We start from the raw sequence: 26,348 nt of genomic DNA on the forward strand, positions 1-26,348 counted from the left end.
GGCCTGCGCTGAGTCACCCGTACCAGGACGGGGCTGCAGCCAAGGCCCAAGGGTACCTGCGGACCCATCCCACCGAGTGACAGCTCAACGGCCACCGTTTGCTCGATGAAACGTCAATTATCTCTTTATCAGAAGTAATTAGCGTAGCATGTTGCTGCTCTCCGGAGTATGCAGCCATGCTCGTTCGGCAAATGCAATTTCCCCACAAAAAAACACCCAAGAAGAAAACAAAACCGAAACCGAAACTGGCTTGATCATCGAGCCAAAGTAAGCCCAGAAACAGGTGATGTCAAACGACAGCGTGATGAGCGTGATGGCAGAAGGCAGCAGCGCGGTTGTGCGAGATGGTTACGGAACAATTCAGTGCGCATGCCGTCGTCTGGCTTTTGCGGCCGGTGGTTGTCAGCGTTGTGTGCTCTGACTGCCTTTGATATGGATGCGTGTGGCGCTATCTAAAGCCATGGTGCTGAAAAGCCAAGCAAGGGGAAGCGTCCTGGGATACGCTTCCCGACAACAGTATGACACTAATCTGCGCCTCAGAGACAGCCTGATACGCGACCGATTCGCCGTCGCCACCAATCTGTACAAAAAAGACCTGTTCGCACACTACGGGTGCGTCAATGCAATCGAATTTTCGGACGATGGTCACTGGCTTGTTTCGGGTGAGCGCCTTCGCCACTGCGTATTTCTTGCTCGTCTGCTGTTAACGCAGTTTTGTGCGCTGTGTCTCAGTTCACTATGTTGTCTATTCTGTCGCGCGCTTGAAGTGTGCGGATCTCAATCATATTCGTTACATGAGAACGAAACTGTAGTTGTGCACTAGATCCGTACTGGAGATCGCATCGCAGTGGACGTTGATCGCAAAGTCCGTAGGTGCTTATATAAGGTCATAAACTATTGCTTTATTCCTTATTTCGCGCTTTTCGGTAATTTCATCGTTTTTCCATACGCTGCGACAGTTGATTCGCACGTACCTTTAAGCAGCTATCAACCAGAACCTTAACTGTTGTGTTTTTAATTTCCTATTGCAACTTGAAGCTGCGTTAGACTGGGCATCCCCAAGTGCGATTTTCCCGCGCTGTTTTCTGCGGTTGTTCATTGCAGCCGAATTTTTTTCGTGTCGTCTGTGTTCAGTAGACGTGCGGCAAAGACAGGTACAGCGCACGAAGTGAAAAACAAAAAAAAAAGACCCCACAAGGCCGGACTCGAAATAAAAAATTCTATACTGCGACTTTGTTTATAATACAGATCTATTGCCCTAATAAAAATAACGAATAACAAAATTTAAGTTTAGACTAATTGATTTTGCTGCGTTTTTCTCTCAATTTGAACAGTGTAAAATAGAACACGACCTTGCGGCTCTAGAGGCTCGTCACAAACTAGACGAAGCACCTTCGCTGTCCTGATTAGACACGGGCAGTTAGCGACCAATGAGCTATCTACTCAGGGCACCAGGGAGCACGAGTAGTTATGTGCCCCGTGACAAAGTTCTCAGCATAGCAGGCTACATTAAACACTCATCTACTCCTTGATTCATATTATGAACTAAAATATTTTTATTGCTAACTGTCGACTGTGCGCATCGATCAGGTGAACTGCTTGTTCACCTTTTTTTTTTTAATGAGAAAGCATTAAATGGCCCGTTAAGTAAAAAAAGCCGTTGTCCTAAATCAACGCGACTGCGAAGCATTTTATAGTGCGTGCATAGCATTAATAAAGCACAAGTAAAAGGCTGTGCTGCTAGGTAACACACAGAAATGCACAGAGTAATACACCTGTCACACGGGCACTTTCAATCGCAATTGAGTCGATCTGGATCGAGCTCGATCCGGATCGGGTGCATGCTACATGGCAGTTTCAATCGCGATCGAGCTCAATCCCGCTCGAACTCAATCCTGATTTCTCAAGCGTGATCGAACGAAAGCGGGGATACTCTCGGCCCCGCTCAGTAATGACACAGAAGGTGAAAACTTCAACCAATGCCACAAATTGTGTCAAATAACTTGACCCAAACAAGCGTGCGGTAACATTTCCATAGTTACGTGTACCTACGACCGCGCGAAGTTACCAGATGCCGGCCGCTAGTACATTGTTAGCGTCATCTGGCGTATACGAGTGCAAGCAGTGCAACTTCTCGATCGCGATTGAAACGGGCCGTGTAGCACCGGCAGTGCGTCGAGCGCGCTCCAAAACTCGATCGCGATTCACTTCAATCGCGATTGAAAGTGCCCGTGTAACAGGGGTATTATGTGAAATGCGAACGCGGCTTTGGCTTTGGCTGCTGTCCACTGTAAGCAACACGTCATCAAGGACGTGTCGCACTGGCCTCACCCAGTGGTGCAGTAGTCACCACTGAGCCGAGCCACTCTGTGCGGAGTAGAATTTTAAGCAACCATTCAAATAATTGCCAACTACAGCTAATATGCTAACGTAGAAACCCTAGAAAATAATCCGCACTAATTTATTCGCAGAACTCCAAAACATAGTCAGCTGCAAAACCTGCGACAAATGTTACTCGCAGCCCAAACTCTGAAGGAGCACTCGGTGTTCAACCAGACATTAAGTCTTTCACATTCACAACTCATAAGAAATGCTTAGGTGTCTTTACATGTTCTGTCACGGTAATAACTTCTGCTGAATTGTGACGTATACACGCCACCGTCACCCTTTTGACAATACCTATGTGCTGCAGGGGGCGACGACAAGCGGGTTCTCCTGTGGAACGTCCAGGAATCCATCTCGGGACCAGGGAGGCCGCACACCATGAAAGGGCGACACAACAGCAACATCTTCTGCCTTTGCTTCGACTCGTGCGGGAGGACAGTGTTTTCAGCCGGTGTGTCCTTTTACCATCCTTTCCGTTAGCTTTAGCATGCTTGCAGCAAAATGGGAAGGTGTTTCGAAGCCAGGACAAGTGCGTTTAAGGGGCCATGAAGACAAAATACAAGTTTGTTTTATTCGAAAGATTTCGTTTTCTATAGTGCCCCCAGCTTTATTCACTGCAAAATTAATCAAGTTAAGCTAAAATTTTTATCGCTCTAAAACGTGTGTTTGAACGACGCTTTAAGTGACATCATAAGGACAACTCTTTCAGCCAAACTTGGTGTGGAGCGGAGACTTGCTTACTCTTAGTCAACCTAGATGGCGTCACTACACCGCGGCAAGCCGTTTTCTGCCTTTGGTCTGTTTGTGACCGTATTTAAACCTGGCTTGCTCTTGTTGATGGAGAAAATAATCGTTTCGTGAAATGTGGTGCTCGCTCGACAAATATGGTCACATAAGACGCCGTCATTTGCGTCAGTCGGCCAGTGTTGTCTGAGACAACCCCAAAACCTTGCAGTGCTGTGCGTCTAAACGAAGCATAGTGCGCACAGTACCAACAGCAGTATGCATCGGTACTTCTGTTTACGTGTGCTTTCGTAACTTCCACAGTTTTTCCCACCATTCCTACTGATATAAAAAAAAATGTGCCCTAAATTTAAGCTTGAATAGCTCACTCAGCAAGCTTAAAAGTTCTGCCTAATTTGTGTTTGCTTTTTCCGGCTTCCGCCAATCGCAGAGCTAGCTGGTATGACATCATACGTTCTATTGCGGGAAATGAGCTAGTGGGTTGGTCACATGGCCATTCCCTTTTTTCTCAGTTATACAGCTCATTTGAGCGAAGTTTGCATTAAAAGTGTTGTCAGCATGATTCTAACGAGGCAATCTTTTGAATGAACCAAACTTGCATTTTGTCTTCATGGCCCCATTAAAGGGGCCATGAAGAGAAACTTCAAGCTTGGTTCGTTAGGGGGGGACACTAAAAACAACTTTTAATTTTCAACTGAACTGCGTGAAGCTGGCCAGTCTTGCTGATTTTTTCCCACTGATTTCAAATATGCCATTATTTTTCAGTTGGTCAATTAGTTCTCAAGATAATTAGTGATAATTAGCCATTTTTGGTCGAGCAATAGACAAAACAGTGTTGGTCATAAAACTGTAATCTTTGCATTTTCCAATACTATGAATCCTGGTGAGTGCAATAATCGAAGCAGTTCTTTGATGCACCGCTCGGAACTAATTTTACAGCTCATTAAACTTTGCTGTTTGAAATTGGTGTTCGAAATGGGTCCTTGCCACTGGTGCCACCAAACTTTAGTGAGCTGTAAAATTTGTTCCAAGCAGTGCATCAAAAAACTGCTTCGAATATTGCGTTCACCAGGGTTCGTAGTATCGGAAAATGCAAAGATTACAGTTTTAGGACCAACACTGTTTTGTCTGTTGTTCCACCAAAAATGGCCAATTATCTCTAATTATCATGGTAACTAATTGACCAACTGAAAAAACAGTGGCATATTTGAAATCAGTGGAAAAGAAGCAGCAAGCCTGACAAGTTTCACAAACTTTACCTGAAAATTAAAAGAAGTTGTTTTAAGACCAGTGCCCCCCCCCTTAAAAAGAATGCTTTGTCCCCATAACAGTGGCACCAGTTTTACCGCAAACTTCGAACAAATAGTAGAGATATTAGCAACTCCCACCCTCCTTCCCTCTTTTTCTAAGGTGCCGCAGAATCTTATTTGTGCGATTGTTACCTCTGACCTAAGACACCACCAAGAAGCATGATTGGGTGACTGTAGTGAAAGCTTCCAGTTCCATTTGATTGGTTCACTTGAATGCTGACACACAGTGAACTCACTGAGAACTATGTTCCTGCTGTTCCCTCTTTTGAGTCACTGCTGACGTCGTGTAGCACAAAATTTGAAAATGTTTACAAATTCCTTATATTTGTTAAAAATGGCTTTCGTGTATTGAGGGGAGCTGAATGAGTTACGAAACCCTAGTTTATTCAAGTTAAACGAGGCTGGCGTTTTTCTTTATGGCTGGCCCCTCTAAAATACAAGTACAGTAAAACCTCGTTAATTCTGATTTCACTGAACCGGAGATAATGTCTGAATACCGAGTGTCCGAATTTTCGCGAGCGCGGTCATAACAACTGAAAAATACTTCCAACGTCACCAGACTTTTTATTTTTGAAAAAAAGTCTGTGATTGTCGTTTGCTGACACAATGACATAAAAGTATCGGACGTGAAAGAAAGAGACAAATCCGTAGTCACCGTTGTGGTTGGCTAGAATGGCGGCTACAGCGATGGGCATTCTGCCTTTCACTAGGTTGTGAACCAGTGCCGTGCATCACCATGCGTTTCTTTTTTTTTCTTTTATTTTTGCCTCCGAGATGTATCGAAGCTCATTCATATCCCGTTTCGATCTCAAAGCTTTTTTGGTGCAACTTCCATCGCTGCTATGAATTGAAATTAGCTGAAGCGTGGCTGCGGCAGAATGCGGTGCTGTTTCCCTACCTGGACCCGGTTGGGAGCCCAAATTAACCGAATTGTGGCCGAATCTGTCCAAATCAATGATTTTTCAGCCGTAGAACAATGCAAAATTAGGATGGGACCAGGCGCCGCATCCAAATTAGCCGAAATTTTGAATTAACGGGGCTCAACTTAAAGGAGCCATGATGACAAAATACAAGTTGGGTTTATTAGAAAGACTGCTTAGTCCCGATAACAGTGATACCAATATCATCGCAATCTTCAAACAAATAACGGAGATATTAAAGAAAACGTGTGAAGCAGTCGCGACCCCCTAGCCAATTTCCCGCAACTTTTCTATGACGTCACGGAACCTTGTTTGTGCAATTGGCGGCCGCCTAACTGACCTGTCGTGACGACACATGACTGGACGTCTGTAATGGGGCCTCTAGTTCCATTTGACCGCATCACTTGAATGTTAACGTGCAGTTAACGCACTGAAAATTATGTTTTATTGTTGGCCCGTGTGACGTCATTCTTGCTCGTAACACTTCACTGTGGCGCAAAATTTGAAAGTTTTTAAATACTTCTGGCTTTTTTTTTCGTTAAAAAAAGCATCTTGTGTGGCTGTAATGGAGCTGAGTGAGATACTCAATCCTCGTTCTTTCAAATTAAACAAAGTTGTATTTTCTCTTCAGGGCTCCTTTAACGGGGTTTTGCTCTCAAGCTAGACTTCACGACCCTAGAAACTTGATCATTGGCATCCTCTTCTATGCAAAATGCCTTCTTCATATTGGCGTTCTGTTGGAACTAGGAGTATGAGTAACCAACCAGTGACCTACCTTATTTTGGTTGTGCTGACAGAGCGCTTGGGTTACACCACTAGCTACACTGGTCTGGGTTACACATTGAGTTATGCCAATCTAGGATGATATATGATTAAGGTAGGTGACCCACACCGGTCGAACGTGCTGTGAAGCTTGGACAGTTGTTAAGGCATTTATTGAACCCAGTGTCACTAGCATGGTAGGGCAACCAGGTGGTCTCCAGAAGTTCTTAGAATCACAGAACACAGTTGAACCTCATTATAAAGAACACTGATATAGTGAATTATTGGCTATAGCGAACTAAATGCGAACTTTGGTTGGTCACGCTTTATTTCAGTGGCACTTATTCTTCTATAACGAAAGTGAAACTGTGAGAGCCGCACGCACTTTTGGATATAATGAAGAAATATTTCACCATTAGGCTGAGAAGCTACTTGGAAAAACTTCCGGCGTCCGAAACTGCAGAAGTAGAAAAGGCCCCTTTGTTCATCGACACTGTGGTAAACATCACCCTGATCAGTGCTGTGAATAGCCACCAGGCAAAGGTCACATCCTTTTGTCAAATGAACTTTGTTCTCTTGTAATCTCCCATTTCATGTTCCTGTTCATTGAGCTTGAAATGCCACGAGGAGAAAGAATACGGTTACTTCTTTATAGTAGGTTTGAAGATTATAAGAATGCATTTTTGTATCAAGAATTTTCGCAGGAGCCAGATTACCGCTTGGTTTGAACCGATTTTTAGCTCTACGGTTACAACGAATATCAGATATAGCGAGCTAAATTACTGTCCCGATACTACTTCGTCGTAAAGAGGTTTGACTGTATCCCTTACGTTTAAACCACCCTTAGTGCCAACCAAAGGTTGACAGCCCAAGCTATAATTCAGTGAGCCCAAATGCAGGCTGATTGGTTGTTTCCACTTCATCCTGGTTCTTGGTACAGTCTAGTCCACTTATAACAATATCCAAGTGCCAAGGAAATCCCATCGTTATAACCGACAATTGTTATAAGCGGGTTGCGAAATAAAAAGACGAAACAGCTCGAAACATTTCATTCGCATGCCAGCAAGGTCGTACTACTACTACTAATTTGCGGAAAAGAAGCCACAGTCGGTCACCTTTGTTTGCCATGTGTGATGGTAGCGCAAATCTTTTCTTCCAAGAGCATCTACAGGTGCTTCACCTAGCTGAGGTAAATTTCCTCACGGACTGTGTCACGCATTGGGCCTCTTACGAAGCCACTACCTGAGTAGGCTGCGCAACCACGTCATTAGAGTCGTCACTGTTGCACTTTTGGTGCACAGTATAACCGGATTCAATCGTTATATCCGATATCGTGGCACTGGAGCATTGTAATAAGCGGTTTATTTTACCATAGAAAGAATACAAAAGGTGACGGTGCCATGGCTGTTCATCGCTATATCCAATATATTGTTATAAACGGTATCGTTATAAGTGGACTCGACTGTATTTGTTGCCTAAGAGGAGTATCAGATTAGGTAGTGTGTGTCGTTTTTAGGTCAAGTTGTAGTTGGGGTTGCAGTAACACTTGATGCATGTATTTATCAAAGCAGAGCCTCCTATGCCTCGCTCATGGTGTTCACTGTCACGCCAACGTGCACTGCAGGAAAGCCAACTCTACTCAGTGAGGTTTCGCAAAATGATGATGATGCTGAGCGCAGGCATGCCTGCATAAAACAAACCTGACAGAACCCTCTTCTGTGCTTGACCTTCACGCTAAAATAACTGCTGTCTGGGGTTTGCTTCATAAAGATCCACGTGAACTGCCAAATATTGAAAGCCAAAGCTGTTTTTTAATGTACCATGCAAAAGCCGGAATTTAGGCCGCACCTCCAAGGTCTTCGGATTTTGCACACACACACAAAAAAAAAAGTCTGTGGGAAGCAGTAATATTTGTGGCAGGACCAAATTCTCTGATTGTGCATGGTAAGCATTCGAAAAGCACTGTTTATAGCAGTTCAGGTTTCATGTAGGCTTGCCTGCAAGCCTATAAAGAAATAAATATGCTATGAAGTGCCTGCCCTGTAAAATATACGAGTGCCTTGCCTTGGGTGATGCATGCCTTTCTGGCGTGCTTCCAATCGCACAGTTCTTGCAATAAACATGCACCCAGGGGAAAAAGTTTCCAGGGTGTGTTTTGAATAATTATAGTTAATTTTGGGGCAGAAACTTGGGGGCTCACTAAGAGGGTTCACCTTAAATTGAGGACACCTGAGCGAGCAAAGGAACGGAAGATGATAGGTGTAACATTAAGGGACAAGGAAAGAGCGGAGTGGGTCAGGGAACAAAAGCCTGTTAAGGGCATATTAGTAGAAATTAAGAAGAAGAAATGGACGTGGGCACGGCATGTAATGCGAAGGCAAGATAACCGGTGGTCATTAAAAGGGTAACAGAGTAGATCCCTAGAGAAGGCAAGCGTGGCAGGGGGCGGCAGAAGGTTAGATGTGCAGATGAGATCAAGAAGTTTGTGGGGATAAGTTGGCCGCAGTTAGCACAGGACCGGGATAATTGGGGATCTATGGGAGAGGCCTGTGCCCTGCAGTGGGCGTAGATAGGCTGATGATGATGATGATGATGATGAGTTAATTCCTCTGTTGCCTGGTAGCTAAGGTCCTGCTGCATGTATGGTGATGATGCACCGAAGCATCATGCTTTGCTTATGAATATGAAACAAGGGCGGAGTCACCAGACAGCAGAGAATTTAACGGTAAAGTCTAAATCGTGTCCTGAAAGCTTTTGTCTCCTAGTGTGCATTACATTGTCACGTGATCCTTGTGTAGTCCAGAGATTGAGTCATCTGCTTAGCAAGGCTGATAAAGTTAGCAATGGTTTAATAGCACCTCTTTTTTCTTTCCTTTTTTCTTTTGTTTTTTATTACACAGGCAACGACGAGCAAGTAGTAGTCCACGACGTTGAGACGTGAGTGAAATTTTCGCATGCATGTTCGGCTGTTCCACTGCCTTGGAATGTTCGGTACCCAGTAATATTTTTTATACAAACCTGGCTTGCTGTCTCTGTGTTCAGAACACAGACACCTCCTTATTCAGCTTGTAAACATTATCGGAAAATAGGCTAAGGAGTAGAAAGAATAGAAACGCCGTTGCTGAGAACAAACGCCTTTGGGCTTGCTCTCTCGTTACAAGCAGTCATTGACTGAAGGAAACCTTTTGTGCCACCGCTTTTTAGACATTCAATACTTGTGACACATTTGCAACATCAAAGTATTCATGAAATTGGGAGACATCCTACATTTTGTAGTGCACATATTGGTAGAAGCTGTTTGAACAGTGATTTGTGTGATGCCAGACCACGAAGCATTGACGAATTCATCATTTTGTGAGCTGCTTTTCGAGTTTTTGACATACTTTTGTCCTGTTTCCCCCCAGTACTATAAGAGCCAATGAAAGAAGGCTGATTGGTGCAGCATTTGGGAATAGGAAGGCAGGAGTGTAATTGGGGTCAAGTTTAAATAAATGATGTACGTATCAAATTAAGAGAGCGGAGGAAAGGGAGTTGTGCTAACGTGCTGTGTCGTATGTATAAGAGGTGGCTTAGGAAAAACTCTTGTTCAGGGGTGTTCTGCAGGGATTCACTTTGTCCTCACTGCTGTTGAATAATACTGCCATGACAGGTCTCATCAATGCAATGCAAAAATATAGGACGTCTTTGCTGGTGACGTCGGCATTTGGGCATCAGGATACCAGACAAAATGTGTAGTCACGGTAATCAAAACCACACTGTGTTACAGTAGGCACCACCTGGCAACCTTGACCGATGGACTTAATTTGTTTTTCTACACACTTTTCTTGGCCTCACTGTGGACTTTTGCCTTTTGTGAAAGTGCGCATCAAACTCCAAGTGAAACAATTTAAGGTGCCCAGCAGGCACTGGGTTGTGCCTGCAGTCAACCTGTATCCATGCTTTGGCTGCACTCAGCTCTGGCTACTAGCAGACTATTGTAGCTGCTGTCAGGTGTCACCATGCAAAGCCCTGGACGAATCGTGGGCACTTCCATTACGTATTCAAGCATGCAACAGACTTCTTCATCAGCTTAGTATATAAGCCCACTCACCCAATCCTTCATCATCTCTCTGTTGTTGTTAATGATCGTGATTGCTATGCTTGAATTTAATTCATCTCTATGATGGTGGGATGGCGATGATGATGATGAGAGTGATACTGCCGGTAAAGTCCCCAGAATTTTGAATAGTCTGCCATCTGGGCCACTTTTGCATTGCAAAGGTGTGTTGCCGCAGTAATGAAAGTTCGCGAAAAACAGCTCTCCGGACAACCACAGTGCCCCTTCAGCACACTCACCGCATTTGCCATTGAGGCGTATTTAAGAATGAAATTGCTGTTCTGGTAACTTTTTACTATAAAGTTATTTACAGTAGCCGACCATTTTTTTGGATTCCAAAAATTCGGGCTCGCTGGATATTTCGGACTTTTCCAAGGAACCGCGAGTTGTCCCATAGGAGTAATGGTTCACGGATTTTTCCGACTGTTCTTTTATTCGGACTATTTTTTGGTCCCTTCCAGGACCAAGAAATCGGTTGGCTAATGTATTCGTGTACTTTTTCCCGCCTGAATAATTTTTGGGGGGAAATAAAAATTAGCATCGTCTGCTTGCACCCCGCTTTTAGCTGTGGTTGCCTGCACTCCGCAGTGAGCAGGCAATCAAGGACGTGCACAGTACTGTTTGAAATTCTAAAATTTTGAAATAAACTTATTCAGACAGAAAGAAGGATGCAAGAAAATTATAATGTCAGGAAAACCTATCAAAACAATTTAGTTTTTATAAAGAGCAAATACAACCACTACGAATGCTGCAGTCGGCTGGTGTGCTGTCTGCCCGAGGCTTTCATCACAAAAAGGACCCTGCTGAAGGCCCCGGACTGCCGACTAGCCAAATTCCTAGAGACTATACTGCCGGACCTTCGCCCCTCGCAGTGGGACCACCCGGGACGTGTTCATGCACCAGGAGGCTGTCTACGGCCTCTCGGTCGAACCGAACAATGGTCACGTCTTTGCCAGCGCCTGCGATGACGGCTGCATCCTGGTGTACGACGTGCGCGAGCCGCGCTCTACCGAGCCCCTGATCCTGGCCTCCTCGCAGTCGGCCTTCCACGCGGTCGCCTACAATCCGACCGAGGCCCGGCTCATCGCCTCCGCCAACTCGCGGCAGGGGGCCGCCCTGTGGGACGTCCGGCAGCCGAAGCGCTGCCTGCTGCGCTACGACGGCGGCTGGACGCAGAGTGCCATGAGCGTGCGCTTCAACGCCCGTGGCAGCCTGGTGCTTGTGCTGCGGCGCCGTCGGCCGCCGGCCATCTTCCGTCTGGGCGATGTTCGGCCGCTGCTCCACCTGGACCACCCGGGCTACCGCAACTCGTGCACCATGAAGAGCTGCTGCTTCGCGGGCGACCGCGACGACTATGTCATGTCGGGCTCGGATGACTTCCGGCTGTACGCGTGGAGGTTGCCGGACCACTTGGAGGAGCGGCCGGATCCGGAGGACGGGGCGGCGTGCGGCTGGGTGAGGCAGGCCCACTTGGTGCTTGAGGGCCACCGGTCCATCGTCAACCAGGTGCGGTTCAACCGGTCGGCGGCAGTCGTCGCCTCGTCGGGTGTCGAGAAGATGGTGAAGGTGAGGGGGTGCCTGTCTGGAAGTCTTTTGTTTTCTTTGCTGTGCTTTAATAAGAGACAGTTAAGTGTTGTAGGGGTGCAGATTTGGGTATTCTATTTTACTGCGTGTTTTTGGGTTGGCTTCATGTATTGGAGCTTCGAAGAACTGTTAAGTGCAGTGTTGTTGAAAAGATTGTATCATGCCTTGCAGGAATGAGCCACGCAAAGCGTTTACTTCTCGCAACTGGCTAACAAAGTTCTCCCAGCTGCAAAGATCCAGTTTGTGTCAAAACATTTTGCAGACACATCATTCAGAATTTCTATGGGTGTGACAAATGAGACAAGCTTATTCAGTTGATTCAAAACCACAAGGAATATGTGACTTTGTTTGCTAATTTAGGGGATGTCACCACTGTCTTTAAAGGTATACCTGTTATAAGAAGTTAAAGTTAAGTCATGCATAAAGCTTTTTAATGCTGGAAGCATTACTAAACTACTTAGAGAGATGTGCGTGTTGCACACCTTGTATCAGTGATAACACTCGTCATGTCACTCTTCACGGTATTGAGTTATCCCACCCAGTCTTTTCCCTATCGTCATCTTAGTATAAAGTGTGATGAATCACCACCAGCCCTCACATGAAAGTAATTTAATTCCTCCCCTGTGGAATCATATTTTTCACAAGATTGCAAAATGTGCCAATTCTCTTTGTAGATTTCGTTTTTGCCTCGTCCCAGAGAAAGATAGCGACTATTATGCAAGCAAAGAAATAACTAGGTATTTACGAATCGAGTTGTTCTTCATTTGCTTCAGCCCTGAATTCGAGCATTCGGTGTTGTCGTATTGTTATGCATTTCTAAATAGCGCAGCATGGATTTCTGTGATGGCTTCCTGCTGGATGGAGCAAATTAGTCGACCAATTACATCGCCTATAACGATGTTGAAAGTATGGCACCAGTAGCATCAGGGAATGTAAGAAGTGGCAGTTCTAGCAAGCACTGGTGTTGGGCCCACACTTCGTGCCTTCGCAATGCCTATTTAACTGGATGCTGTATTTGAAAAGCATTGTGCCAAGAGCCGGACCTTGAGGAACACCATGTGGCTTGCTTTTCAAGCAGTTGCGTCATAAAAAAAAGTGTCTCACACTTCAAACATGTAATGGCTGTCATTTTCAAGATCCAATGAACACTCCAAACCCTGCACCCTTCGTTTGTTGTTTGACAAGGCAGCAGCACAGTGGACCTCAAGGGAGTACTGACACCAATTTTCGGCGTTAATATTATCGCACAGTTGGCTTCCTTTCCTCAACAGAATACCCTGGATGAAATATGAGTGGCCTGCGACGCAAAGAACATAGTTTAATTGGATCTCATTTATCGCGCCGACGGAACAGCACGCAGAGCGGCACTCAGCAAATGGACATCAGCGTGACACCATCCCGTGGTAGCCAAAAGAAGTGACACGGACACGGCTCGTCAAAAACTCGTGACGTCACTTCACACGCGCGGCACATTTATTACATTAAAGGACACGTTTCACATTCTGCACTCAAAGCCCTGTTTGCATACAGTGGTGAGCAATTGGAGCTGAGATTTGGTCACTGTTGTTATCTTCTAAATTCGACTTAAGTGAACTTGGTTTCATGACCTTTTTGACTTAGAAGCAATTTCGACACACACTTTTAGGTATCTTATTTGAACGAGTTTTTCTTACATAATGAATAGCAGTTACCATCAACTCGGGTTGAGTTTTACCCAGGCAATCAACTTCCGTTCATTCAACCATGATGCAGCTGGAATGCGATGAGCAATGCCACAAATGAAGACAGCTGCAGGATTCAATGCCAGCTTCCAACTGTATTGAATTTTGGTCGTGCAGTCAACTCCCCTTTCTGCAACTATGGAGTTTTATGCCAATACATATAGAGAGAAGTCTGGTGCGATTTCCTCCACGATCCACGCTTCAATGAGCGTCCCGTTGTGTACCGCGGAGAAGTGTTCTATTGGTACTTGGCACGGCTCATGAACAGGCTCAAAAGTTGTCTTTGGCTGCAAAAAATCACAATGTTGCCGTTAAAAGTCTTTAGTTGTTTCATCAATACAGAGAAGTGGCTTCTGAAATACTTATTTGTCAGCTTTTTTATAAGAGCTTTATGCAAGACAAACAAGCAAAAAAAGAAAAACCTGCCACGGTGGCTCAGTGGCTAAGGCGTTGTGCTGCTGAGCACAAGGACGCAGGTTCGATACCTGGCCGCGGCGGCCGCTTTTCTGATAGAGGCGAAAAGCAAAAACGCCTGTGTGTTCGAGATTTCGGCGCACGTTAAAAATTCCTTAGGTGGTCAAAATTAATCCCAGAGCCCTCCACTATGGCGCGCCTCATCACCTGCGTTGCGTCGGCGCGTTGAACTCTACAGTTGATCAATCAAAGCACAAAAAAAAAAAAAACTGGCAAAAACCATGAGCAAGAAAATGGCGAGCGCTGATGAGCGCGTGCATCATCGCGACCGCCGAGTCCCCAGCTCGTGCAGTGGCTAAAACAAAAAAAAAAAAAAAAACCTACAGCACGGTTGTGAAGCGCTACCGCGCATACAATGCTTGTCATGAGGAACATGATGATATCGATGCATATGACGATGACTACTACTAGCACAGTGCAAAGCAATGATGGAACATGTAAATAAACAAGTTTCAAACTTGCACAAACGCTCTGTGATGTGTCCATCAGTGCTCACGTATAAAGAAGGCCTGCTACTCCGCTATGGTTCAAGCCTTGCGTGACTTAGTGCAAGCTTTGCCGATTGAACTGGTGGAAGTCTCGAATGCAGAGGATGAGTTTGCATCCACAACTTGCTGCGAAGAAGACGGCGACCTCTTCGATGCATATGACGACGATTACTAGCACCGCAACCATGCAAATAAATAGTGATACTGGAACTAAACTATGCGTCTGGCAATGCTCCCCTACAACAGCTTCGCTGTTCAATTCTTGCGCGCAAGTGCAAGCTTCCCTGAATTTTCGCAGTCCTTTTCAGCCCTCCTGAACCAAGGAGGACTGCAAAGCTTTGTAGTTGCGATGGGGAAGGAGGGGTACCGGTACCTGACGGACGAAACGATACCACCCGCAATTCATTCCGTGGCTGCGCAGTGAAATGCTGATTGCGGAAGCCGCGCAGTTTCTTCACCTGGGGCAAATGCTGCTAGCCTAACCTATGGCGAGTGCTTGTGACATTATCTGGCCGCACTAGGAAGCCTCGTTTCCCCTCCTGTCTCATTCTTGCTCTGTGGGCAAGGCGCACTGGAAAATTTTTCTTTAAATTTGCGAGATTCTGAATGGCAGAAAGTTGGATTGCTTACTAGGAAGGTTCAACCTAAATTGAAGAGGACTGAGCGAGCAAGTAACGGAAGACGATAGGTGTAATATTAAGGGACAAGAAGAGAGCGGGGTGGGTCAGGGAACAAACGCGTGTTAAGGACATGTTAGTAGAATATCAGAAGAAGAAATTGGTGTGGGCAGGGCATGTGATGCGAAGGCAAGATAACCGTTGGTCATGAAGGGCAACAGAGTGGATCACTAGAGAAGGCAAGCGTGGCAGAGGGCGGCAGAAAGTTAGATGGGCAGATGAGATGAAGAAGTTTGCGGGGATAAATTGGTCGGAGTTAGCACAGGACCGGTATAATTGGAGATCCATGGGGAGAGGCCTTTGCCCTGCTGTGGGCGTAGATAGGCTGGTGGCGATGATGATGATGAATTTATTTATCAGGGGCTGACTTTTGCTTCGCTGCTAGGATAAGCACTTTGCACCGTGGTGTCGTGCCTGGAGATGACCCGTCTGTCTGTTCTTGGGGGGCGATGCAGCTGTGGAGCAGCCTGCCCATGCAGGGTTCATCGGGCTCCCTCTCGTCGGCGGAGGGGGCGAGCGAGGGGGAGGCGCAGCGGCGGCGCTACACGTACCAGGAGTACGTGGACCTCGTCCTGGAGAGCGGGCAGCTCATGAGCCACGACTACAGCCACCAGTCGGTCAACGAGGACCCCCGCATGATGGCCTTCTTCGACTCCCTGGTGCGTGCGTACAAGCGCCGGCTGCTGCTTTCTTTTCAGCACAGAGCACTTCAGGTGCTCGCCTTGTCGTCCTAGCTCACTCGCTGGAAACAAGTAGAGCCACACGGCGCTGCGTCGTAGCGGCTGTCGTCGCAGCGCAACCCAAAGGCTTCGAAAGCCAAGCGGTTTGTATAGTCATGAGCGTTCGAAACTCGTGGACCGCTGGCGCTTGGCATGCATCTCCCCATTGTTTAGCGCAAAGAAAACTGCAGGTATATTTGGGGCAAAATATACGCAATTAACCACCAGCACCTGCGTTCATTTAGTTAGAAATGCTCGTTGGGTTGGTTTCTACGCTAGTAAGTGAAAAGAAGTGGCAGTGGAACGCCGGCACGTGCGGGAGGAAAAACAAGCACAAAAAGAACAGAACTCCCGCTGGCGCAGTTTCAGGCAGGGGGCGCGCAAGCACTGTGGAGACGGGAAATTTGAATTGCATTGGGTGGTAGCAGTGAGTGGATAGCGGCGCTACAGCCCATTATGGCAAATCACTGCTCTGCCCTTCCGACAGCTTTCACATTGAGTGGAACAGCTTTAACTTTTTATGAAGGGGGCCACGAAGACGAAATAAACGTTTGGTTCGTTAGAAAGACTGCTCTGTCCCGATAACAGTGATGGAAATTTCGTTAGAGTTCAAACAAATGATGGATGTATATTAGGAAAAAGCAGTTGAGGCGATGACTTTAACGGTAATGCTTTAATATGAAAGCCTGAAAGGCATCATGAAGACAAAATACGAGTTTGGTTCATTGAGGGGGCACATGGGTCTTTGGGGGTGAAAAATTGCCCAAAAAAGCATTTTTTTTAAGATACCACTTTTCTCTCGATTTTCACAGTTTTTCCTCCGAACATTTCATACGTGGAACAGTACCAGGTACTTGTAAAAGCCATAGAGGCCCGATTTCAACAAAGAAATAACAATTTTTCCATAATTCCCCCACTTTTTGGCCACGAGTGGTATCGCTGTGATACGAAATTCCTGAGAGATGCATCCCAGTGTGTAGAGTACCTAGGAAGATAATTTCTTTTGTACTGTGAAGCTGAATGTTTAAACCGTGCAATATGGGAAGCAGATTTTGCATTTTGTGTTTCAGTAGTTTGTTTAATTAGCATTATTTTTAATTGGCTAGCAGTAGTAGTTCAGTCCTAGCAGTAAGAAGTGATGTCAAAGTGTATGTGACTACGAAAAAAAAAAAAAAACTGCTCTCCACATTTCATTCTTCATAACTTCTAATATCTATGTATGCCTTGCTGGTAATCTTTCGTAGAATAGTTTTTTTTTCTGTCTATTTTTCTCAAGAAGAATCAAGCAAAATTTTTGATTAACTCAGAAGCTAGTTACCTCACATCAAAACTACTCAGATATTTGAAATCAGCTGAAAAAACTGAACAAGCCCGTGAAGGTTCGTCAAAATTGGTTAGAAAGCAAAAAAAAAAAAAAAAAGGTTACAAGACCAGTGTGCCCCCTTGAAAAGACTGTCTTTTCCCGATAACAGTGGTACCAGTTTCGTAGCAAAGTTCAAACAAATAGTAGAGGTATCAAGGAAAACAGGTGAAACAGTCGCAACCACTCCGGCGATTTCGCCGCGACATCACAGAATCATGTTTGTGCGACTGGGGACCGCAGACCTAAGCCGTCGCCAAAAAATGTGACTGGGTAATTCTAGTGGGGCTTCTAGTACTGTTTGATTCTGCCACTTGAATGCTAACGTGCTGTTGATGCACTACTAACTGTGTTGTAGGCTTTAGCCCATGTTTCATCATTCGTGTCCACCAGGTGTCACTGTAGCGTGGAAGTTGAAAGCGTTAAAGCGAAGCTTTGATCCTCTAACTGTTGTCGTCTATAGTCCACGCAAAAGGCACTGCAGGAAAGCCAACTTTCTCGGACAATGATGACGATCGTGGGCGAAGTGAAGCGAAATTGAAATGCTTGCCGTGGTGGTTGGAATCGAACCCGGGTCTTTCAAGTTATGAAGCTGACGCTTAACTCTTTCGTTGCGGCGGAAAAAACGGCCGATTTCAAGTGCTTCCACAAAACGTTTTTTTTTTTTTTTTTTTTTTCTCTTGAGCTACTGGACACACTTAGCCTTGCTATGCATGAAATTGTAGCTCATAGATTGCTCTTCCAAACACAAAGCAGCAGTTTTGTTAAAGGTACAATTACTTACAGTTTATTCGTCGAGTAATCAGAAAAAAGCCCCCAAGAAAAAGTATGCAAAAAACACAAATCGGCAATTTTACCGAGACTAAAAATTATTTCAGGCATTTTAAGATATACAAATTGTTCCTGCGTTCTGTGGCTATGATTCAATATATAAATCAACAGTGTACACCAAGGTTTGGATTTTTGAGGGCCCGTCAACCTAGCGGAACTGACAACTGTGCGACGGCGCGAAGGCAATGAAACCCGCCGCGGTGGCTCAGTGGCTAAGGCGTTGCGCTGCTGAGCACGAGGTCGCGGGTTCGATTCCCGGCCGCGGCGGCCGCTTTTCTGATGGAGGCGAAAAGCAAAAACGCCCGTGTGTGCGAGATTTCGGCGCACGTTAAAGATCCCCAGGTGGTCAAAATTAATCCGGAGCCCTCCACTACGGCGCGCCTCATCGCCTGCGTTGCGTCGGCGCGTTAAAACCCTACAATCAATCAATCAATCAAGCGAAGGCAATGAAGGGTGAGTGAGTCTCTGTAAAATGTGCATCAAAGCATACTCTTTTGCGTTCTCGCACAAAATCCTTACCAGTTCGGTGGCAAAAAACAAGAAAAAAAAATCCAGCGCTCTTGAGAAGCGTCGCGCATCGCCCTGCAGCGCTAATCTGACACGAGCACCAGGTTATCTTGAAGGTGATAGCGCGGTACAGTGCGGTGCATTTGGCAAAATATCCTGGCCGTACGTTGTTAAGACCCTAAACAAAAAAGTAAAACCGCAGTCGTCAGATAAGAAGCAAGTTTTTGTTTATAAATACAACGCGGAGTCACAAAGAAATTGCCTGCCAGCGCTTGTTGAAGTGCGAGGCACCTGAACCGGAGCTTCGTCGTCCGAACTAAAATCTGAATACACAACATCGTTGCTTGACCCATCACTGCTACTGGAATCTGAAAAATCGACAGCAGGTGCCAAATGAGCTTCGGAAGGTGCTGTCCGGGTGGCCGATCTATTGTTGATGGGCGAGGGCACAAAGTTCACCAAAAAGTTCAACTGCAGATAAACATAACGGTGAACTGAGCTTTCAAAAGCATCCCCCCATAATTTTTTCTACAAAACAGGTCACAAAATCTATTCTTGAATTCTGCATAAATTTGGAAGTGCAGTTTCATGTGAAAACAGAGTCCATATCTGAAAGTGGAGCGAGAATCTACATTTCTCCTCTCATGCTCAGCGTCATTGTTTTTTATCCTTTTTTTTTTTTTTTTAGATCTCTCTTAAACCAGACTGAGTACTCGAAAAATTTCTTGTGGCCCAACGATCCCCTCCTACCCTTCCTATGGTCAGCTTCCGACTCCTCCATTCGCAGGTGCAACGAGACGAAAATGGCTGGACTTCGTCGGACTCAAGCCAGGAAGGAGCGCCTCCCGCTCGACCCTCCTCGTCGGAGTCATCCAGCGATTCGGAGGAAGAGGAAGAGGAGGAGCGTGGGAGGCAGATCGCACAACTCTGTCGGCTGAGGCGCATTCCGGACTCGTCGGAGGACAGCGACGACCACTGGGTCACCTCCAGCCCGACCCTACCGTACGGATAATCAACTGGATTTCACGCGGGCAGTTGTGATTGATTGATTGATTCATTGATTGTAGCATTTAATGCGCCGAAGCTACCCCTGAACTATTAGGCGCGCCGTAGTGGAGGGCTCTGGATTCAAATCTCCGGCCTCTCGATTCAAATCTCGGCACATGGGTGTTCTTGCTTTTCGCCACCTTTGGAAAAGAAGCCAGGATCGGACTCGCGTCCTTAGGCTCACCAAGACAGCACCGTAACCACTGCGCCACTATGGCGGGTGCGGGCAGTTGTGCTTTGCGAGGGAAACTAGTTTGATGGTTGCTATATGGCCCGATGTAATGTACAGAAATCCAGATCGGATTGGAGGGGACATCGAGACAAACTACAAACTTGTCCAGTTCAAAAGAAGTAGTCTTTCATAACTCGCTCAGCTCTAGTATCCAGCAACAGAAGACATTTTTTGAACCAAGAAATGCAAAAAAAAAGATTTATACTACTTCCCAATTTCGCGCTCAATTCAAACTGGGTGAACATGTGGATGTGGTTTCGCGGACTTTTGTTGCAGTCGAGATTGAATGAAATGAAGTGCCGATAGTATTGGTTCTGCCAACCGGACACTAGTTTACAATCCCGCCCACAACGGCTGGATCCCCGGGTGGTCAAAATTAACCCATAGCCCTTTGCTACAACACGCCTTACAACTCGAGTGTGACTACAGCAAGTAAAACCGCACAATCAGTCAACCGGCACTAGTTTACGCATGGCAAACTACACCACTGCATGAAAATTTTACAAGCAGTCTTCGATGTCTGGACTCTAATCGTGCTCAAACAACAGACGGAATTTGCCTGAGCATTCCAGCCTTGCCTAGCTTGGGTAACCTAAAATGGTAAAGGCTGATTTCTGCGAATACACCTAAGACATCAGCAAGGATTGGATTGACAGGGCTCAAGAAAAGCCTTCTGCACCGAACGTGCAGCTGCTAGAGGGGACTGCAGTGATTAGCTGTCTTATCTGACTGCACCGAGTTACGTGAGTCAGACAGCCTGAATTTCGCCTGAAAGCCAACTACACTCGCCCCGGTCAAATTTATTTTGAATGAACAGTACATGCCATCAAACCAGCTCAGAAATGACTGGCAGCTCCGTGAAATGCATTGTTAATAAGTTAGAAATGTTTAAAATAGCTCCATTGCAGACAGCGCTGCACCTGCCAGTGGATCGCGCAAACCATAGAGTTTCTTACTATGTACACTAGAGGGGAATCTGGCGCTAGCGTCTGTGCGGCTTACCAATCCAATCGTATCCGATGTGGCTTACCAATCCAAAAGAGTCCAATCATCCTGCCAAGCCAAAGCAGAAGCAGTGGTCTTCCTATAACCCCCACAACGACATGGATTCCCAGGTGCAGTTTCCTCTCTAGTATACTTACTAAGAAACTCTATGGCGCAAACAGCCATGAAGTGGAAGAGATGTGCCAGCAGGCCAGGTACTTGGTCCTCCGGCTGGCTGGCCAGAAGAACCGGTCAATTGCCGCTGAGCACGCTTCTCCGAGGGCTGTCACGTCGCGTGCAGATTTGCTCCGGCCGGCCTGCCGCTACGGCTGCTTGCTCGCCGGCTGCAACATCATTTCAGCCCGGCTACACTCTTCTCGATTTTGGCTTCAAAATTGCCGAGTTTTGATGGTCACTTGCGCCGTGCACGCACGTCTTTTAGCTGTCATATTTTGTATCCGCAGCCTCTCTAGGTAGACCATGCAGAAATGGGTTTTCAAGAGGTGAATATTTTCAGTACAGTTGGCCTTACGTTTCCTAATGTGTAGGGGACACAGGCATTTGCGTTACACGAATTGTGTGGGGCACCCGACATCTGCTTGTGCACTTTACGGAAATTCCTCCGTTATCGCAGACCGCAAGCGGACGCGGACGGTGCAGAACCAGGGGCTAGTCAGCCCACGGGCAGCGACTCCAGCAGGTAAGCCAAACAAATTTTCCACGAGAGTTGTAAATTTGTGCTACGATTTGAGGCAGCTTTGTTCAGCAGCTCAGTTTCAGTGTGTTTTGCGCGTGACGACATTAGCGTGACCTTTGCACCTCTCCTGGAATTCCTCGCAAGACTTTTTCCCCCACCTTAGCACCAGACTGCTCTGCACTTCTTGTAGCTCGAAGTCCAGGCGGACTTGGGCAAAGTTGTATAATTGCTAGAGGTTACGCGGACATCAGTGCACCAAAGGTGTTGCCTGTAAAAACGAATAAGGGAATGAACCTTTATTTCGGTACTCTGTGTACTGGTGTGGTGTCGAAAAGAGCCTTGAAGACGAAATGCAAGTTTGGTTGATTAGAAACACTGCTCTGTACCAATCGCAAACGATGCCAGGTGTATCGCAAACTTCAAACAAATAATGAAGATATTAAGGAAAATGTGAAGCAGTGGCGACTCCCCGACCACTTTCTGGAAACTTTTCTGTGACATCGCAGAACCTTGTTCGTGCAGTTGGTAGCCGCTGAAATAATCGATAGTCAAGGCACATGACTTGCAGCTAACACACTAGAAATTATGTACTGGCCCACACAACATCCCTCCTGCCTAAACACGTCGCCGTAGCCCAAAATTTGAAGGTTTTTCAATACTTCTTGTGTTTTTTCAGCTAAAAACATCACTCGTGGCTGGGGTGAAGCTGGGTGAGGTACTGAAGCGTAGTTATTTCAAGTTTTTTAAAACTCAATAGTTCAATTTGGAAGTTCTGAGAGGAAAACGTACCACATTTGCACGTAAATAACGCGAGGGGGGCACTTTTGTTCCTTACGAGAAAGAAAAAACATATGTTACGATTATAACGCGACGTAAATGTCACGAGGCACTCCGGCCTCACATGCAAGCTTTGAGTTGCACAAGCTCAGCGTTCACGTTCAAAAACTGGCCGCAGTGTTCACGGACGAATTCTGCCAGGTCATTCTCGAGTTTAGGGTAGCGGCCATTCTTGGGTCCACGGAAAGCTTTACGAGCCAGTGCTGCTTGAAAGATGCGATCACAGCACTTGCTCCAACCTTGAATGGTTGACTCGCTTAGTCCGAGATTCCCTGCCGCACTTGAATTTCCCTGCCCTGAGGACAACAGGATCACCCGTTTCTTAAATGCGGCGGTGTACTGATTTCGCCTGTTCATCGCAGCGGCTCAAAAGGCAGAAGCAAGTACGAACAAGACAAAGCACAATGAGCAGCCAACGCCACACCGTGCGCACGTTAGCTCTCGCCTCCGGACCAGACCACCTGGTCATGTGACCACTACCAACGTAGCCAATGGCATTATCGGGAGAAGCCGGCTCCAAAATTGCCGCCAAGAGCAGCGAGGTTTCAGCGACCAAAATTCTAAAGGTAGGGCAGCGGGTTCGTGGCTAAAGTTCCAGGCATAATAGTATGAGGAGCTAGTCAAAGAAGAGGGTATGTGAAGAAAGAAAGGTGAGAAAAAGAGCCCGCGCTGTGTTCAAGCTCGAATATAATGCGAGGGGCGTTTTGGAGGCACAATTCGTGGGGCAAAAATTCACGTTATATTCGTGCAAATACGGTACATTTCGTTCTGAAACATTCCTGGCATCGCTAGCTGGTCGCAACGTGTGCACTGCAGAACCGGTAGTATGTCGTGATGTGTTATAAAGTAGCACAGGCACTGTGATGTGGGTTTTTGGACTGTCTCGCTATTCTAATGGTTGTGAAATCCAGTATGTGACGTTGCCACACTCAATGCGCAATGATGTACGATTTCCCTAGGCTGAAAGCAGTCGAAATCGAGACCGACTGACAGAAAGGTAGTAATGTAATAAACTTCATGCAGGTCTTCACAGTGACGATTGTTGCTCGGTTGTGTACGAGAGGTGTGGCTAATAAATGGTTGATTCCTATTATGCTTTGTTCAAGAAATCGTGGCTACATTTTGAATGGGGCTAGTTTACGGCTTATCACATTTTTGGAAAATAAAGTTTTGCTGCGAGGAATGGGACCGTACAGTAGCGTGTATGGCAAGAAAGGTACAAGCAGTGCTGGCTGTCAAAAGTGATCTCGTTACCAAGGTAAGATCTCATGCCCAAAACATCGTTGAACCATACACTTCACTGTGTACCTAAAGAACACAACTGTAGTGTACGGCCGCACCAAAATTATTGTAAACAAGGCCCCCCCCCCCCCCACCTCTAAAATGATCTCCATACCAGCGTACTGTCACTGGCTTTATTTTATAGCTTAAGTAACAGCTTGCAGGTTCACTTAATGACCATTGAACTACCACAAAGACAGGCATGCCTCAATTTTCGTTGGCAAAGGTGGTGCGAAAACAACACTGCTACCGTGACTGGTCTATAGCTCTGCGCACAAGCATTGGAAACGTTCATCAAAGCACCGCCAACATTTTTCGACTTTCTCTTCGCAGCCCCCCCGGCGGCGGTCGCCGAGCAAGACCAAACTTCAAGAGGCCCCGTAACGGTTTCCGCGACCGTCGGTCATACAGGCGGCGTCGACGCAGCGGAAGCGCCGACACGCAGTGACGACATGCCGTGCCAAGACGGGGGGGCAGTTCTTTGTTTTTTAATTCCCAATTAAAAGTCCAGGCGCACACGCAGTGACGACAAACATGGAGTCGACGTGTCCCCTCAAGGAACAGTCTTGCTCCCCCCATTTTCTTTTCATTCTTCTAAAGGTCCGCGCGAACCTTGAAGCCTGGTCCTTTCGGCGGCTCAGTAAGCGAAGTCAGCCCGCCGGCCGGCTCGCAGGAGAAGCGACCGTTGCGAGGTCCCGGCTTGGGCCTCTCTCCCTTCCGGAAGGCGTCCAAGAGCTCCTCGACGTCCTTCTGCGACAGGTCTTCATAGTAGTCGTCGTTCACCTGCAACATCGGCGCGTTGACGCATGCGCCGAGGCACTCGACCACGCTCAGGGTGAACATCCCATCAGGCGTCGTCTGACCCGGCCCAATTCCCAGCTTCTTTTCGACGCACGCCTGGATGTCTTCGGCTCCCCGCAGCATGCACGGAGTCGTGGTGCAGACCTGGACGTGGTAGCGACCCACTGGCTGCCGCATGAACATGGTGTAGAAGGTGGCAACTTCGTAAACGCGCATGCGCGGCATTTTGAGGTAGTCGGCGACGTAGTGCATAGCGGTGAGCGGCAGCCAGCCGTGCTGACGTTGGGCGAGGTCAAGGAGCGGGATGACGGCGGCGTTCTTGTGGCCCTCGGGGTAGATGCTGGTTATGGCTTCGGCCCGTTTGATGTTCTCGGGGGTGAACTCGAACTTGACCTTGGCGTTGTTGTGCTCGTCGTCGCGGTGGATGAAGAGCTGCTCGCTTCGGAGAGCGGCCGAGCTCGAGATGGAGCGGCGCCCGAGAGGAGTCTTCCAGAGCGCAGACTGGCGTACGGCCCACCTGCAAGCTTGCTGCATCTTGTCGGTTGGTGACTTTACGGTGCCCTCCGCGACCACGCTTCTGTTTTGGCTCGTCGGGTGTTATTTAGTGTCGCAGCGAGCTACGACGGTTTTAAGAGCTTACGGGAGCCACCCCCCTTGCGAGTGTGCAAAGGTTAAATAAAACTGCTTGATGAGAAGTCTTGTGAACGCTTACTCGATCGACGTGCAGCTGGGAAGCAGAGATGGTGCCGACCGAGTAACGAAAACAGTAGTTATCGGTGATGGCGTCGGGTGGTTGGATGGAACGCCGCTCTGTTACTCCGTCAAGTGGCGCTGCAGTGGCATCATCTAAAACCGGAAATTCAGCACAAAATCTAGTTTAAAATTTTCTTCGTATTTTTTTAAATAAAACTGCTTTTTCAAAGTGTTGATTGAGAGAATCAAGATATTGCTCGTGTATATTAACATGCAATTCTCAAATTCGTGTTTGCGTTGGCGCTGGCCTGCTTCCCTCGCAAGCGCCGTCACTCCGTTTACCAAAGAAGTAAAACAAGAGGACGGGTATTACTACTTGTAACCTTGTTTCGGCTGTTTATTTTATCTAAATTTAATTATGCGCTCATTCTGGCGCTATCAAAACCCTGTTTTGTGTCTAAATCTTGCGCATGCAGAAATGAAACAGTGGGTCGACCCGTCGAGCCAGGGTCGATCCATGAAGTGAAGGCGCATTTTGAGCGTACTTGCACTTCCGCCGTCAGTATATACATTTTTTATTAAATCTTTGTTGTTGTTTGCCAAATTATTTTAGTGCGTTGACACCGCCGTTTGGTTATGCGCAGTAGCAGACGACACACTTCGAACGCTCCGCCTGCAGCGCCACACAACGGCTATCCTGGAGCTCGTAGGAACTCGCGCGGCATTCGAAAGCTTTCGAAAGCATAGAGTATCATGCATGGTCGACAGCATGGTCGACAATTTCATTTTTATGCATTGTTAGTTCACTCTGACCTGGTTACACGGCAGTTGACACTGCAAGAGGTTCCGAGACTGAGCGGTCATAAAATTGTTCAGTCCTCAGACCAGTTGAAACTCGACTGGCAGTTACATAACTTTGAAGCTGATGGCTGAAGCAACACCGCATCAAATGGGACCACAGAATGACGGGGACAAGCACGTGCGCTGACCAGCAACCAAATGATTTATTGGTTCTGGGCGCCAGCTGTTATAAGCGCGCGGGCGAACCCTACGCAGCAAGAATAAAAAAAAAAATAAGAAAGGAAGCAGGCCTGCTGGAGATAAGACAGGAATCCAGGTCTAAAAGTATACAAAAGGGGTATAAATATACTCATGCGTCAATCACAAAGACACTATGTTTTTGGCATATGAAGCGAAA

The 26,348-nt window shown here is 46.7% G+C and overlaps 2 protein-coding genes across 2 annotated transcripts; one reads left to right on the top strand and one right to left on the bottom strand.

Annotated features, from left to right (window-relative positions):
- Positions 1-289: 289 nt before the first annotated feature.
- Positions 290-24,128, top strand: LOC144143266 (DDB1- and CUL4-associated factor 5-like). The gene is made up of 8 exons (XM_077675041.1): positions 290-662; positions 2,693-2,836; positions 9,022-9,058; positions 11,090-11,783; positions 15,617-15,820; positions 19,366-19,580; positions 21,476-21,541; positions 23,990-24,128. The coding sequence occupies exons 1-8, from the start codon at positions 437-439 to the stop codon at positions 24,102-24,104; spliced, it is 1,701 nt and encodes a 566-aa protein (XP_077531167.1). The 5' UTR covers positions 290-436; the 3' UTR covers positions 24,105-24,128.
- LOC144143268 (NADH dehydrogenase [ubiquinone] flavoprotein 2, mitochondrial-like) lies at positions 24,125-24,991 on the bottom strand. The gene has a single exon (XM_077675044.1). It carries the CDS (start codon positions 24,989-24,991, stop codon positions 24,251-24,253), a length of 741 nt encoding a protein of 246 aa, XP_077531170.1. The 3' UTR covers positions 24,125-24,250.
- Positions 24,992-26,348: the final 1,357 nt, after the last annotated feature.

Source organism: Haemaphysalis longicornis, unplaced genomic scaffold (assembly GCF_048455015.1).
Source record: "Haemaphysalis longicornis isolate Haplotype H1 unplaced genomic scaffold, Haemaphysalis longicornis Haplotype H1 scaffold_6, whole genome shotgun sequence".
NCBI lineage: Eukaryota > Metazoa > Arthropoda > Arachnida > Ixodida > Ixodidae > Haemaphysalis > Haemaphysalis longicornis.